We start from the raw sequence: 18,085 nt of genomic DNA on the forward strand, positions 1-18,085 counted from the left end.
TTGATGCTTGCCTTTCTCGCCGAAGGTTGTGGGTTCGATTCCCACCCAGGACAGATATTTGTGTGCATGAACATGTCTGTTTGTTTTGAGTCTGGGTGTAGTGTGTGAAAAATGTCCCAGGATATTATTATTATTATTTGAATTTGTTACTATAGAGATTAAATAAAATTTCTAAAAAAAATTATATTCCTTCTATATTCCTAATAGCGTGTGCTCTTATTAATGTAGCCTATTTCGTAACATAACTAGTTACTTTTAAGAAGGAATACAAAAATACAAAGGACATGATTTCGATTAAAAAAATCTGGAAAATCAAATCGTTCTTAATTGTATGACCACAACTGCGTATCAAAAAAAATACTTATTTATAAATAAGGATTTCATGGTATTGCTTAGTTAGCTTTTGTTTAACACTACTTTAAAAAAACACATTATAAGAAGACGATAAAGCCATCAAAACAGATTTCACCCGGGCGTCATTCACACGACGCCCCTTCCCTCGAGCACGATCTCGTTCCTATAATTTTCTATCTACAACGACTGGCAATATTCCATTTAATTTGCACACAAATCATTCCGAAAACTATGTATTCTTTTAATTTAAATATGATAGTGAATACAGCATCAACAGTGTCGCAGGAACTGATTAAGGAAACAAATATATGTTAGAAGTATGGGTGACATGCGACAGCAGCGCTAGTTCCTATTTATCGATATGATATTCCACCAAAACCCTAGTGGGAATATATCCGAATTCAGATGAAACCGTTCTTAAACTTCCTTTAGTTAAACTAAGTGAGTTACCTTCTCAATAATTGTTAAATTTACCGCAACTACACATTCACATTTTTTTCTTTAATATTTAACCAAATTTCGAGATATTAACATTTCAAATTGCTTTTCAAAAAACTTCATTTTCTCAACAAGTAATGATGTTGGCGCATAATTCGCAATTTAATTATTCTATCAAAAAATATTGTCACACCTGCATAAATTTATTTACTATTTTTTTATATAATTAAATAACTCAATTGGCAATCTGTTAGTCTATTAATCTATTATTTTATTTAAATGGAAGGTAGTAAATATTAATATAACGCATGCTATATTTGTCCCTTCCATTCTTACCTCATTTCGCCTTAAAATAAGAGTCAGGTTTAGTAACCAAAGATTTGACTCCGACGCCGCACTTATACATGAGAATTATAATTATTTAAACAAGCGCATTCTGTATTTTTGCTAACAACCGCTTCAACAAATGATCGATAAAAAGGTACGAAGCGCATCCCTTTTAATTTTCCCCTATTTAACGCCCCACACCTGCAACCCAGCAAAACACTGGGTTACCCAAATAATATTATTCAAAATATCTTAAAAAGCTATCAGTCGGTAGGCGTGTAACGCCTTATATTATCGTATCGGTATCAAATTATTTAGCAAGCACAGTAGATGTGAATTAATCTTGTCGAACCGTTAGCCATTTACCTACCTTGATGTATTTATTTAATACGTTAAAAACATAATAATTTTCGTAACAATTCACTAAAATAATCTAATGAAATGTATTATGCCGTATTATGAACAAATATTTTAATACAAAATCAGTAAATAGTAGCACGGAAGAAACAGTATAGAGAAAGATTTCGTAAAATCATTTTCAAAAAAACGATAAAATTAAGTAATAGTTTTTAAAAATAAAATAACACCAAACGTTCTCATCAAGCAATATGAATATACTTTCGGTGAAGGTATGCAACAAGTCTTGCATGCCTTATCGTCGAAGCTCCTCTTTCCAGACAGATAAGCAAACATTGCTTTGCAATAAGCGGATGTGTAAAATCACATAAAACATTAAATAAAACTATAAATAAGGTTGCAATATATGAAGCAAATGGAAGCAGCGGAAGGAATCATGAATATTTTTATAAAGCTAAGATTTCGATTGGTTATGCATTCCAGGCGTATAGTATGGACAGATTAGATTGTCTAACATCGAACTATCCGACGACTCTTACTACAAATGTTTCAATATAATTTGGTCATATGCCGATATATTTTACGTAACATCTTACTTCAATATCACACAGCTTACGTTATATATAAAGCATATGACAAAACAATTACTTTGACAAATCATGCAGGAAGGTACATATTAGTCTATCGACATTTGAAATTCGAGAAAAATTGGTATTTACCGACACAGTTCAATATTTTGATTCGACTTCATCGAAATAAAAATTCCGAAATCGTTCTACATTCAACAAACTTCACCAAAAATAGTATACAGTAGAATAGACGCGGAATTAAAATTTAATATAAAAAACAGTAGAATTTGTAAATCTTTACGCATTTGAAAGTCAAAATTCAATTTAAAGAATCAAAAGCAGATTAAAACTCAAGCACGTATATATATAATTATATTTTCTTTTATAAAAATTGTCACTCGGTGTTGAAACACAACTGTACAAGCCGAAGATTAACAAACCATGCAAAAGCCAAACGTAGGTAGGCATTCATTCAAAGGCTCCCAAGTTATATTAAAATCTGATTCGATTTGATGAAAAATGGACATGGAAATGTCAGAACCGTCGAAATTATCAAATATTTTGCATATGACTACATTGTTATCTTAAGTGATAATTACCAAATATCATTACTGTTTTGCTGTTACGTTTACCGATATATTATGAAATTATTTAAACTACTACTCGTATAACGAATCCATTTGAGCCTACTGTCGATACTATTCAAATCCATTTCGAGGTGACAAGCCGTTGTATCGAATGGGTTCTTCGTGACCCATTACGGATCCATCCACTCCAAAAGATAACGAAACGCGTAACATATAGAATGTATTTAAAAAATAGATATTATTTTTCATTTCACTTTGAAATATATTGAAAAATACTAAGACATTTTAAAATCGGATTATGATATGAAAACTGATATATCTACAAAGGTAACAATAGTCGATTGACATGGAGAAAATGACAGTCTTTTGTGCATGTCTTGCGTGCGACATTGATGAGTCTTTTCTCTATTAAGACGTCGTTGGGAAGTATCGAATATCCGATATCATTATGCTGACAAAGTTTATGTTTCTGAACTTTAATATATTACAAATCTATAATATATATAAAATACAGATAGTATTGAACAGACCATTCGACTGATAATAAATGGTTTATTTTTCCAATAAAGTACCTAACGCAATCCAAAATGTTTTTTTCTGCAAATACAATGAGATTAAATTCTTAAAAATATTTTGAACCGTAACACGCCCTCGATAAGGCTGAGTTTTGAAGTCCACGGGCTGGGCACGTCTAAGTGAGAATTAGTCAATTATACACTTAGCTCCCCGCTAAGCTTAACAATCAGATTGAAACTCGTTACATTCAATTGCTTTGTTTATTTGCGAGACTACTGTTTATTGCGAATATAAAAAGAAATACTAGGTGAGCTAATGGTACGACTGTTTTAATCGATTTCGAGCGATCACGACGGACGATTCTTTGTTATTACATCTTCCATCTTTGTAATGTTCAGAGATTACACGACTGATGTGTGTGGTTTTGTCGTTGAGTTAATCCATTACACACGGAAATAACCTCGATACAATTAATCAAAATGCCATCCTAAACACAAACGGACATAAAAATTGTTTAATTTTTGATTTAGTTGTAGGTTTCTGTCAAAGAATTCTTCTTTAATGCTTCAAGTTTATAAAACATTGGTTCACACATACAAAAGGAAACGAAAGCTAATAAATGGTGGTATTGGAAAATCCAACACGAACAAAGCAATCCGCGTCCATTTCAAAATGTCACGCGGCGCAAATATGAGGTATAGCAAATACCCTTTGTTACTTTTAAATATCATTTTTTTCCGTTACAGTGCTGACTGACAGCAGTCCGCCGCGGCGGCCGCCGGAGGCTTTTAGCCGTATTTTAGTTTCACTGAAGTCAATTTATTAAATCCTCCACCAGAGTGTGCGGTCTGGGATTTCCTAACAAACGAATTAAATAAAAAACTACGTTTACATTTGTACGGCATTGAAAATTCGGGATTCTGTTCATTTGATGCGAATACAAAGCCGCTCATCACAATATTTGATTAACAACTGTATTGAAAGCTCACAGTTCGCACAATATTTCGTGCATATTGTAAAAAGTACATTGTGAACGGTTGAATAGAACTGATTTCAAATTCAGTCACAATATTTGTCACACACGAACAAACATATTTTTAAATACAAAAATAAATAAAACCTCGTAGCGCAGTGCTGTAAGCTACAGTGTTCTAGTAAGTGATCTTATCAATGATTATTTAAACTGTTAAAATGTTTTCAATAATACCTGAACATAACATTTTTTATAGAACATCAGTCGTGTAATATCATTAAAGTTACGATGGTAAAATGTTTAAAATTATAATTCGTTGATTAATCATCGAGAGGGCGAACACTACGACAAGTTTCGAACCGTCGATACGCTTACGTATTACGTAAAACTTAGACGACGAAAGGCTTGTATTATAATCATTACAAAACGGGTTAGGTTAGGTTTCGTTGAATTAGCCGTTGTTAATTGTATGATTCATGTTTGTATGAAGAAGGCTGCACATTGAAAGGTACTAGGTCTCTACACATCGTAAGGGTTAACTGAGGCGTCAGGCAATTGTACCACTATTAACTACATTCTGTATCAAATTTCTAAACATTTATGATAAGTTAATGTGCAATGTTTTATGTTGTTCATGATTCCTTTTAGTTGTGGGAAGCGTTCTGTTATATGAAAATCGATGTTTTTGTTTCAAATTCTTATCATTTTGCCAATATTAAAAAATATATATATATATTTTTAAAAACATCGACTTTCAAGCTAATTTACTATAAAGATATTTATGCCGATAATAAACTATATACGAATTGATGTTTCTAATTAAAATTAAGATGTAATAATAATATTAAAAAATTAAAAAATAATTAATTGATTTAATTATCAGCATAATACCCTTATAGTAATGCAAGTGAAAAATAGCAAGCTACTGTTTCAAATTCGTCATATCATAGATATTTAAATTAAAAAATAAGCTAAATTTAAAATTAACGAAATAAGAAACAGACAATACAAATATACAACTTCAAATGAACGTCATTCTTTTACAAAACGTAAGTGATTTAAATAATGTAACATGAAACTCATCGCCTTTTAAACAATTTATTAACTCGTTAACAATACGATAGAACCAAAATAAGACTATAATGTATAAATTAAGTGTGTTGTAACGGTTCTTCTATTGTTTATTCATTGAATGTATTATAAGGATTGTTAAAAAATCAAAACGCAAGACAGCGACGGTTAATACTTTCATTCCAAAACAATATAACGAATTTCAAACAGTAATAATGCTGTACATTGTTAAAAAAAAAAGAAATAAAAGTAAATAAGACGAGCGTTATTCGAAACCTACCTGTGGATCCCAGAAAAACATGGGCAAATTATTAACTCCGCTATCGTTTCTGGCATTAATGGTCTGCTGCATCCACATCAGATCCTGTGTCGGTCCCGGCTGGCCCCACAGCGAATCCTGAAAAACGTACAATTATAAGAACATCTGTGTACTATGATTATCGATGTATGATGCTGAACATTTAAAGCGACCAAAATATGAGCTGCGTTACATCAATCAATGCACTACATAATTGAATGAATAACGTTTTTTATCTCCAGACATGAATGGTCAGGTAGACAATGAGGTCGGCGACGATCGGTATAGACTTATCGATTGTAAAGAAAAACCTATCGAAGAAAATCTTTTCATAAATATATATACATTAGACTCAAGCGTAGAACTAAAAAAAATAAGCTCGTTTGATACTGGCTCGCTGATAATACAAACCGCAAATAAATAATGTGACAACTAGTGAATTAAAAATAGTGGCAGAGAATTAAATGAAACAGCAATATCGATACATGTTGAAATACCAGCCGGTGTTGCTCTACGCGTTGAGCGTGGATTCCGAATTCAATCTGTTCCACTCGGGTATTAGTGCTAATAATATTTTGTTGATCCTAAAATACGTCAAACATATTACAATAAAACTGCAGTTGGAAAATTGTAGAACAGTAACGTTTTTTTTATACAAAGCAGGCTGGATGAAATAAGGGTAGACCCGTAGCGGAGACCCGCGATGCCAGGATGGAGTTTAAATTGTAAAAATAGCCAGCCACGTTGTTACTGTTTTCTATGCCGATCGACGCAAGTCTACGTGAACAATTTAAAAACAAAGACGTGAATGCCTTGAACAGATCCACCGAGACAAAGTGCATATAATGGAGACTGTTGTTACCATGACCTTAAGTTCTTTCAGCGATCCCAGAATATTTACAACATCACTGGTCTCCCTTACAGAAAAAAAACTTAAGGTGACACTCAGAGAAGGAGGAAGGGCTTAAGGAAGAAGGACTTGCAAAAGAAAATAGTCAATCACAAGAAATGGTCAAGATAAGAAATTCTTTTTAATTGATTACCATCAGTTGGCCAAGGAATGGCGGAGAAGCTTGAACTGGCCTGACAGTGTCTGTTGCCATAATGACATAGCTACTATATGTGACCTAAAACGTGTAAACTCAATCAATTAGGGCACTTTTAAAACAAATTTTCATTAATATCTCTGCAGCTTTTGCATCAACATTACCTTATTGAAATACGTTGCATAGATACGCATTTTACAGAAAAGGTGATGACAACTGTTTTTATGAGATTAGCGTTTTTATGAGATTATCTAAAGTCGAATAACTAAATAAGTCGAGTAACCTGTTGTTGATTTGCCTTTAATGAGCTCTTACATATCATACAATACAAACAGTTAGCTTCGATAATTAAACGAGCTAAAAAAAATTCCAATTCAAATCAATTTAAAGATAACACATTAGCTTATAACTTCGCATGTATACAAAAAATAATACTATGGTTTAGTATAGCAGGTCGTAATACCTATAGAACAAAATCTCAAATCAATCAAAAACTGTGAGATGTTGATAATAACGGTTAAAGTTAAATAAAGGCTTGTAAACATATGTCATTTGTCAATCGTCTTCAGATTAATTGAAATGATCTTCCATTTATTTGCAATTTATTAAAACAAAATAGTGTTACGAAGTTAATTACCGAAGTTGAAATTAGTTTTAGTCCTACTGAATCGAAGTAATCGTACCACTGAGCTGAGCGAATATGGACATAATTTTGATAGTTTAATTTAAACTAAGTCAGAAGCATAAATTCAAACCGTATTTGCTTTGGACAGACGTCCACAGATCAAAGGACCGAGGCACCGATGCATTCACTTGATACTCGCGACATTTACCAAAGCTCGCAACACAGCGTCCCTCCCCTCGTCAATCACTCTCTATGTACACCATCCATACTGTATCGAACAGACAGCCACCAAACTCAATATAAGTCTGCGGCCCGCTCATACGGATTCAAAATCATCGAGACTTGAATACTAAATTCAAAAGTAAATTACACAGATCGATACAATAATATAGTAACCAATTATTTAAATGACAGTGTTAACTAACTGAAGACGTTAAAAGATACTGCACTACATCACATTAACGAAAAGAAGTTTTGTTATGCAACAAATTTTAATTTTAACGGTGTATATTATCCAAAGTATTGAAATTATGAAAGAAGAATAACCTATCGCCAACTCTATAGTTCTGATGATCGACACACAGTTACTGGAGACCACATCAGAAGATAAATCAATAAAAAATAATGGAGATATTCTTAAAGGAGTAAACATAAAACACATACGTCATTACTAGAAATAAGTGACTTAGAGATGAGCAAAGGGAAGATGTGATATCAAAGAGATTATTATATTAGATTGGTTTTAAAATTACCAACCAAAAAATAAGTTATTCAAATATTCCATCGTGGCTTAATATATGACAAAATCTAATTTCAAGACTTATCATACGGCTCCATGGGAATCCATATCAGGAGCATACATTTCGATTTAGCCCTAAGACACATTTGTAAATCTTATGTCGCAATTCATCGAAGGATCCAATCAATCCTAGTCAGTCTCTATCAGATTCAATCGAATATAAAATAGCAGCATCCACTCCTATCCTTCGAAGTATCCATCAAAGCCCTCTTTGAAGTTTCAAATTATTTAAGCTCGTCTCAAACCTGAGTTTATAATCACAACACCGATGACTTGTTTAGCAAAATTTAATACACAGTATTATATATTTAGATATGTAAAATGAAGACATATTTACAATTTAGAAAAATAGTAAATAATATTACTTACATTTTTTTGTGTACAAAATAATGCAAAATAAATTTTCAATTGAAACGTGTTTTGCGAGACAACTGTTCTAAGATTACAAACTCTTGTTTTCCAAACTAAATCATTGCTTAGCACAAAACATTAACAAGTGTTAAAAAAGCTAATCCCATGATTGTGGTTACATGAATCTATCAAGCGTTTGGTGTTACGAGAGGAGGCCCAAAACGTACGTGGAATGAAAGGGCTGCGTGTTATATAACTTTTGTATTATTAATTTCACTTGTTTCAATGATGATTGAGAATGATTACGCGTGAACGAATGACGTCATAGTGTTAAAGCGTGCGTAGTACGTAATATATAATACAATTTGATTTTGTATTGTGATTTCCCAATAACGACGGTACGAGATAAGTATAGCGGGAAATGTGGTGAGCCTTTTTTTACTTTCACTCTGTAGAATTTCGAACATCCCCTCGTGTCTACTTAGCAATCGCTAATTCCTATATATAAGCGTGAAAGCTTAGTATAAAACAATATACGATACCTCTAACTTAAGGACCAATTACCAAAAGATTAAATTGAGATTAATCATTAATCCTTTTAAATTCAAAAGCAAATTTATTTTTTATACAACAAGAAATATTTAAAAATTATTACTTTTACGTGTTAAAATACATTTCTTTAATTCATACTTTTAATTGATTAAAACTATGCGCGTTGTTTAGCATATCCGAAAGCAGCGTCTCCAACAAAACGAAAACAATACGCGACATATCAAAAGTTTCTGTTGTTAAGTTAGTCGCCAAAAATAAACACAATGTTGTGTAATTGTTGGCGACTTTCGAAAAAATTTCAAGAGTTGTTAACACAGAAATAGACAATGAATCAGATAATGTAATACGTGTCATACCTACCCACTGATTACGTATAAGGATTATGTAAGTTCATTTGTTTTAAATATGTATTAAATAGCATAAAAATATCATTTTGTATGTATGTATTATTGATATACGTTTCAATGTTCAATGTGTTGTTCGTTTCAATGTTTCGTACGTATCATTAATGACGTCAAAACATATACACTATTAAAATAATTACTAATGCCTTAAAAAAGGTGAAAAATAAATTAAATTTAAATTGTGTTTATCGCGACGATAAATAAATACTATTTCCGCTGCAACGAACCCCAACGCGGAGGTAGGGGTGGACAGAATGCGTTACCTACAGTACTATCGAACGACAAGTAACATGCATCGTAACATTGTACGGTAAATGTACATTGATTCAAATATTCAAACCCTATATCTTGGGGTTGGTTCTATTTTCAGCTGTCGGCCGATGTGAGTGACACAAGAACAGCCGACAAGAAGTTAGAGAGGGAGAAACTGTTTGCGACATAGCATCCGGAACCGTAGGCTGTTTTTATCGTCGCGATTAAAACACTACGTAATTAAGTGTTCTCATCTGTCGCTTGAACACTAAAAGCACTGATTTCTAGATAAATATTAAATCAATTGAAAATTCTTCTGACGCTATAAGCAGCTAATAATTTTATGCAATCACATAATAATTGAAACGTATATAAAAATAAAATTTAATATATTATTAAAACGAAATGTACTTACTTCGATTCCGAGGGCCGCTTGTTGGTTAAGCATATCGTATCCTTGGGGCCGAGATTCAAACCCAGACATGGGGAATGGAGATAGAACATCCTGAAATGAAAATATTCGATAGTATCGAGGACTACATAGATACATAGTGATGGACATACATACATACATACATACATGCCCGTACATGTCCACCGCGCCGCTCCGGTTATTGGGTGTTAGTGGATATACGTGTGACAGACACAGACTTTTCCCACGATGTCTTACTTAAACGCCGAGTACGAGATAAATAAATACAATATTAAGCGAACGATTTGCTTGCCCAGTTTCGAGATCGCTACCTTCGGTTGCGATTCACATGTTACTCTTATACACTAAGCCCCCTTGTCACTTCGAATTCGTACTCGCCATACGACAATGCTTTGCCGGTTCAAAGCCCACCCCAGACTCGGTAGTACATTAGCAATGGCATTGGTGTATATTATTTATAATATTCGCCAAGGGTATATTATAACGCGCCTACATGCGGCAAACGAAGTTCTCAATCTACACTGAACGACAGAACAATAAATAAACGGGACTTTACTGTTTATTGTATACAAGTTGTCGCTCCCGACGAACTATCGCGCTGAGTTATCAGCTTCCAGACTTTGTATCGACATTGAGCGTGTAGACCTTACAATGTTACACGTATCACACGCGACCTGGGCAGACGCGTATTGATGGAATATGTAAAACATATTTGTAGCACAAACTCGTCTATGTAGGTACCACCCATTCACCAATATCCTACCACATAACATCAATACTCTGTATGTATGCATCGTTTTGTTTCAAGTCATTGTAATTACAGGTACAGACGACATAACGACTTTGATCTGACGGTCAGCGACGCGTTATCGCGTCGGGAAAGATGAATGTCTCTTGGGGCGCTTGTCTATGGGCCGAGCGAACACTTACGACCAGGTAGTTAGAAATTTAAACGACGAGCTTCTAAGACGACATCATCGTTCTGCTCCGGGTGACTTTAATAATATGTCAAAAACTTGCATCGTAATCTACCGATGGAGAAAACAGCCACTGCTTATTATTTACTTACCGAGACTACACTGATCACATCGGTCATCGGTTCGATTCTTGCAGAGGCAATAGTGTTTGTTTATTCATCACGACTAATATGAGATCAGTTAAGGTAATAGACAGGATCGAAGCGTGTTGATAATTAAAACGGTTTCTTGTAATCATTCAATTTAATTAAGAAGACATGATAGCATATGTATGTTTGTATGTTCGCAATAATAAAGAAATATGTGATACCAAGTAAGTAAGTAATTTCCACACGTCGACCAACCAATCGACTACCACTCTTTTCAAGTTCGCAAATTCTTATTTACACAACAATTTTCATTCGGATCCGTTCATTAGTTTTAAAGCGACAAACATCCAACAAGACAGACATTCCTTTTTACCACATCCGTGATCGTCGTATTTACCATAACATTAAGACTATTGTGATGTAGTAAGTTCCCATGTTCCACATATGAAAAAACCTATACAATATATTTTTTCTGGTGTTAGGACTTTGTGCCAGCTGGCCTGAGTAGGTACCACCCACTCAAATATTGATCCTTGAGCAAACGTCACAGCCAAGCGAACGAAACGGCCACAATTTAAATGATTTACAATATCGATGTAACGATTTGTAAGTCGTTTAAAACAAACTTACCATTTGTGCAAAAGGTACCGGACCGTATGAGCCGAGCGGGCGCATGTGGGGCTCGTAAGCACGACGCACCATCAGGCTCGGGCTGAAGAAGCCAGCTCGGTACCAGTTGTACATGTCTTTGGAGGAGAACGGTCCCTGGATGATTTTCTGCAAGAAAATGCATTTTTTAGAAAATCAGAAATCAAGACAAATTTAGCAAAGGACTCCTTAGCGGACTTTCGCAGAGCGCAATTTAGTGAGCAGGATTCGAACTCACTCAAACAAAAGTTGATACTGCAGTCAGACAAAACAGTCTAAAATTTTTAATGAAACGGGATTCGAACCCAATACATACTGATGTATATGATCGGAATAAAATATTTAAACAAGAATTCAACCTCATGCATGTATATCAATATTTCTCTAAAATGGGATTTGAACCGACTTTAGCAAATATATTACCCTAATGCTAAAAAATGCTCGAGTGCAGTAACAACACGCAGATATTACGCAGTTGACGGTTGCCATAAAATTCGCTGCGCATGAATACTTCCATAAATTTAAAAGTAAAATAAAAATTATTGACTATTCTTTAACACCACGTAGCAATGTGGTATATAGATGTTTACGAACCGTTGAAAAGTATGATATATATTTATATATAGTACTCTTATTAGACCTTTCTACACGAAACTTTTATGTATTTCGTAAACTGATAATCAGTAAACTATTAAAAGTAAAACACAGCAAGTCTTACTGAGTGTTTCCTAAGTTTACGTACATTTTGTTAACCTTACCTTATAAAACTTACCTGATCTTTATCCAAAGGCTGAGCATCAAAAAATAACAACTTTGAAAACCACACCGAAATCGGTGTAATAATTATTTTGTACTACAAAATGTTGACTCAAAGTACAAATTTCGCAAGCATTGAAATACTGATGTCATCAGTGTTAATGACAACAAACAAATATATGTGTGTGTTGACGCAGTATAATACTCACTTCCGGATCTTCGTAATACCACTGGTCGGCGAGGTTCTGCGCGTTGGGAGTGCCTTGAGCCGTCGAGTTCTGCATTATATTGCCGTATAAGGAGCCGTAACTTTGAGAGGTCGTGTGCTGTATCCCGTGAATGGGGAACATATTGTTCTGGGCGCCGTGATTGGACATCGCCAAATCGTTCGACGATGGCATCGTGTGCTGTGATAAAAGAAAATTCTGATGATTGGACTTTGATAATAATTGCATAATGGCCGTGGTTTCCGGCGGAGTAGAGTAAAGGAATAGGAGCCACCCCATCTCCAAACAGAGGGTGTCGATAGATGAGAACAAGTCGTATATCGTACTCGCGCCGGGGAAACCCACACAGTATAATAAGCATAAGCTTTCCTAACGAGTGGGTGGCCTCGGGTGGCCGACCCCAAATTAGAGCAAGCAAATGGTAAAAGTCAAGAATTACACTTTGATTATTTCGTTCGCGTTACATTGTCGTCGTCTTCCAAATGTATTGTGCGCTCGCCAAGTGTAATAATAATAATAATAAGTGAAAGACTCTGCATCAATCTAACTAAACGTCCATAAATGTCAATAAGTAATTTTCCACATTTACCGATCAGCATAGATGGTTAGTTTTCTTATGGTCCAATAAACAAAATATTGAAATGTATAAAGTGCTTACCGGTGCGTTGTTCTGGGCCATGAATAGAGTATTATTGGCGACATTGGGAGCGGGTATTACGGGTATACCGTTGTTGGGCTGGAAGCTACCCATCACTGTTCTGGACTGTATGCCTGTATTAATAGCACTTATTTGCGTATTTTGCATAACCGGCTGAAGCGGCATGGGCAACACCATACCATTGTTCCCGGGCGGACCGATAGGAAGCCCTAGAGAAGAATTCAAGGCTGAATTTTGTATGCCAACATTTTGTATGTTTGGAGCCTGCATGCCTGAAGTCGGTAATGAAGCTGTGTTCAATGATAAAGGATGAGATTGCATTGCAGGATTTGGAATGCGTAGTTGAAGACCAGGATTAGCGTTGGGGATAGGATGGATCAACATCGTATTAGTAGTGTTAGCTTGCAAATTAGGTGGCATGGTTGGCTGGTCCAGCGTCAGATCAATCAGTTGTTCGACTATTTTATCCTCGGAAGTCTGGGTGGCTTCACTAGAAAGAAATAGTTTCTTGTAATAAACTATTGCATAAATAAATAAAACAATATATTTAAATATTCTTACTTCTCGGTGGTCTTAGCGCTCATCGGAATGCCATGCAGCATGTGAAGCAGGCCCGAGCTGGACGCCTGCATAATCGAAGGATCGGCGCCTGATGTGACGATGTTCTGGTGTTTCTGACGGAGACTGTTGTTCGGTGTGATCATAACCGACTGAAAATTACTCATATCATCGCTCCCCTCCGCGAAGTCAATCTCAGATCTCATTAGCGCATCGAATGTCTTGCTCTCTGAGAACTTTTGCCTCATCATATTTTCTTTTTTTTCTTCGTTGTTATTGGTTTTGGTTTCGCCATCATTGCGAGGTTTTTCTAACTTCTCTGGTATTTCTTGCAGGTCATCAATATTCATATTCCCTTGGTTTGAGCTTGAGCTCGCTGAGGCTTCATTCGACCCCGTGCTTGTAGACTGCGAACATAAAAGAACTCGTAACATAATGATTTATTAATGAGAGTACCCAACTTTTGTAATTAATATTAAAAAATCGATCGATGTCGATGTCGCCTTAACACGAATAGATCGATTTAAACACCTTTTTTTTTATAAAACAATAGTTTATAATAGAAATGAGTTTGTGTTAATAACAAAACTATCATTTTCTTACCTTCTTATACTTGGCTTCGCCTGCATCAAATCTTTTCGGAGACAATTTTTTTGCTTTTTCTGAAGCCCACCACTCATCTGAACCTTCCTCTACAGTTTTTGATCTTGCGAAACTGCCGTGCGTGTGCGAACGAGTCAAAGCTACGATGATTTAATGTGTCAATGTCTTTTGTTCAATTGAGTCCACTGATAATAAATCAGTCTAAATTATACAAACTTACGATAAGTCGTTTCTTGGGTCTTCGGTATATTTGAATCGTCATTGCTGTAACCGTGAAAAGCGCCGGTGGAGTCGAATGTTCCCGCTCCCGCTTCAGCACTATCAACGGCCCTGATAATATACTTATCTTTGAAGCAAATAAAAATAGAAAAAAATAAAAATAATTATATAAAAACAATGCTTTTGTCCACGACGACTATGCAGCGGTATTTAAATTGTTTAAAAAAATCTTTTTTAAGAGTGTAATCCACACTTTTTGCCGTCGGATACTGCTTTGCGAAGGGCCTCTATTACAGATTCTTGATACTAATCCTAGAATTTCAGTAGGAATGAGATCACTACTCAACAATTGACAGTGATGGAAGTGATTGTCAAACTTACCATTCCGGTAAATTGTCCTCGTTGTTCTGATCGCCCATCCACGTCCGACGGCCCGAGTTCCAAGACTGCGGTCTGTCCTGAGCAGGTCTTTCACTCCAATCTCGATCTAAGACGCGATTTTTAGTTTAATTGAGTGTCCGGACCGTTTTTTTTTTCAGATAACTTATTACAAAAAATTATGTTTACTCGAAAATATTCGCACAATTAAAACCAACCAACTAAGGTTACTATAACATACATCATTTAAATTAAAACTCCAGGTTTTCATTTAAATTAAAGTTCTATAAATGCGTCATTTAGCAAAATATAGAAATTGATGTCGGAAATTGAAGAACTATGAATTTACAAGTGCCGTCTAAACCAACCAAAATCACCCCTACCCGATGTCGACATCTTATCTATCTATGTAGTTATCATCAACATAAGTCTTCATAATACAAACCGCTCCTATTTAATAATCATTTTCTGTAAAATTAACAAGTAGTTTTCGTATAAAATCGATTAATAGAAGCCGATGTGATGACTCGATTTAATTAAATGAATTCCATTGACTCGATGTGTTCATCCTAACGATTCTTGTGGGTCTTAGAGATAAGGACTTACCCCATTTGTCTACGTTAGACCGATTTCGAGGATTTTCTTGGTGTCGCCACTCGTCTCCTCCTTCGTCGCGTGATGTTTGTCGCCAATTTGTGTTACTGGGATGTCGCCTAAGAATAATAAATGACATTCTAAGTAACAGATAAAAATATGGCAATAATTTAATTTATTAAGATAATATATAAACCATAAGGCGCCCTCCAGCCAGGTAGACCGGTGACTTGATGTAGTCGCCGACGCCCGATTAGGTGCTGACGGCGGTGATCCAGGATCTTTGGCGCGACTTTGAAGTTGCCTATGTCCAGCAGAGGACTGCGATGGGCTGGACGATGATGATGAAAATCATACACCATACTTTATAGGACCTTATTATTACAACATCAGTGTGGCTCGATGGATTTAATGACATTTCAATATGAATTTTAACAAATATATACAGCACGCACCAAACACTATTTTGGTTTCACATTTCAATAAATTGACCGAAAAGGAAATCGCGCCCGTCCGCATGTCAACCATCATGTATCAACGAGCTAGTTTGAAACCGTTTGACTAAAAGAGGAAATTTAAAATCAATATGTTCAGTACAAATTCATTGCTTCAGTCAGTTGGCTTAAAAACGACTTGATGTTTAGTTAGCGACAATCAAAAACCATATTACCTTCGATACGTTTTATTCTGTCCCCATTCACTCTGATCAGCCCTATTCGGAGCACCAACTCCATTATTTCCTGTCCACGGCCGGCCCGGGGCCGCTTCTTCCTCGGGTCCACTGAACCCAGGGGTCCTGGCATTACCCGTGTGGAGTGATGCAGAACCCCTAAAACATATGATCATCACTTAGAGAAAGTACTGTTTTTTTATGTATCTTGAGATGTCTTGAAAACATGACATGATTAAATTGTTAAGTAAATTATTGCAAAAAAGTGACCTACTGCCGGTATAAGAACTTTATTTCATTAACGAAAAGGATGAAATACTTAGTAACAGGTCTTCGTAAATTATCTAGATCGGTATATGCAAAACAACTATAGAAACGAAGAGCTTGATTGTGAGATACACCGGGACAGAGGGAATCACCCTCTTTAATAGCCCTGGAGGTATGATGCACGATCCGTACGTAATGCGTCGTCTTCAGTCAGTTACTATGAAGAGGGTCTCGAGTTTTCGAGTCAGTAATTTTACAATTATCACAATCTTAACGAACTGTGCGAAAGGATCGTTTGTACTTATCTAACCTATGTAACTTAAGGAGTATTAATGCATTAATTGCGATTCGGAATAGTATAAAAATACATAAATCATCACCTGTGCATCAACAGGGTGCTAAGACATAGTGTGTCTTTGTTACAATATACGGCACTATATCGAAAGGCATTTTGATTCATTTTATTTATCAGTAACACGGCAACAAATAAATACTACATTTGCTATGCTCGTTAATCGACTTTTTTGGTTCGAGCAAAGTTCAAGTTTCTGTCGTTGATCTTTTCTTTTAAAACAGTCTTAGTTTTTTTTAAACACAATATAATTAACAATGCTAACTTGTCCAACTTAGTCCAATTGAAAAGTTTAAGTTCTTATTTGCAGTTTCTGAGACGTTGATCAATCTCAGATTTACGTTAAAACGAATTGCCGATCAGATTAGTAAATCTGAATATCGGCGATTTAAATATAGCCTCCAGTCAACCAATGGAAAATAAAACTAAAGAGGTGAAACGATTTCTCTTACTAAAAAACTGCTAAGTAAATACTCGTAATCATAACCATTAAAGCAAGCTCGATTGTGATATGTTTCATTTTAGGTTATAGGTTTTTATATGCAATTTCATCGCCGCCAAGCATGATGTGGATTACGAACACGAATCAATTAGAACTCGTAACTTCGGTTAAGCTTAAGGTGATTTAACCACTTGATCATCTCAATTATAACAATTTTAACCAGAAGATAAAAATGTTAAGCAAAAACAAAATTACAAATGTTAAAATCAATACAGTAAGAACCTCTGTAAGTCGATATAACCTCTACGATTAGAATGAAACCACTTTCTGTTCTTTTCCCCCCAAGGTCTCAATAACTCCATTACTCGAAATCTGAGCCCTTGACGAATCACAATAACTATTATTTCTCTACACAGTATTTGTATATAATCTCCTTCATGTACTTCTGTATTTCCATCATATATATTTCATATATATTAGGCTCTTTATAATTCACTAGAAAAGAGGTACCGGCTCTAAGCACACATTTCTTTCTTAAAAGTACCTTTCTACGACGGAGCCATAAATAGGAATAACGACTAAGAAACATATAACAACTACTATGGATTTTTTATTTATTTCACCTCTGCAACTGCAATTAGGAATCTCATTTTACTAAATACAATGAAACATAAAAAGCGCCTTTATTCAAGTTT

At 35.1% G+C, this 18,085-nt stretch overlaps 1 protein-coding gene across 1 annotated transcript in view; it reads right to left on the reverse strand.

Annotated features, from left to right (window-relative positions):
* The window catches only part of LOC126780187 (GIGYF family protein Gyf), a 60,149-nt gene that overhangs the window by 27,690 nt on the left and 14,374 nt on the right, over nt 1-18,085 (reverse strand). The window contains exons 5-16 of the mRNA XM_050504433.1: nt 16,330-16,488; nt 15,856-15,990; nt 15,672-15,778; nt 15,069-15,174; nt 14,689-14,798; nt 14,469-14,608; nt 13,869-14,272; nt 13,308-13,797; nt 12,632-12,829; nt 11,649-11,795; nt 9,935-10,024; nt 5,473-5,589 (exon numbers count right to left, since the gene is read on the reverse strand). Coding sequence (XP_050360390.1) covers nt 5,473-5,589; nt 9,935-10,024; nt 11,649-11,795; nt 12,632-12,829; nt 13,308-13,797; nt 13,869-14,272; nt 14,469-14,608; nt 14,689-14,798; nt 15,069-15,174; nt 15,672-15,778; nt 15,856-15,990; nt 16,330-16,488 — 2,203 coding nt within the window. The remainder of the gene's footprint in view (nt 1-5,472; nt 5,590-9,934; nt 10,025-11,648; nt 11,796-12,631; nt 12,830-13,307; nt 13,798-13,868; nt 14,273-14,468; nt 14,609-14,688; nt 14,799-15,068; nt 15,175-15,671; nt 15,779-15,855; nt 15,991-16,329; nt 16,489-18,085) is intronic.

This window comes from Nymphalis io, chromosome Z, assembly GCF_905147045.1.
Source record: "Nymphalis io chromosome Z, ilAglIoxx1.1, whole genome shotgun sequence".
Taxonomy (NCBI): Eukaryota; Metazoa; Arthropoda; class Insecta; order Lepidoptera; family Nymphalidae; genus Nymphalis; species Nymphalis io.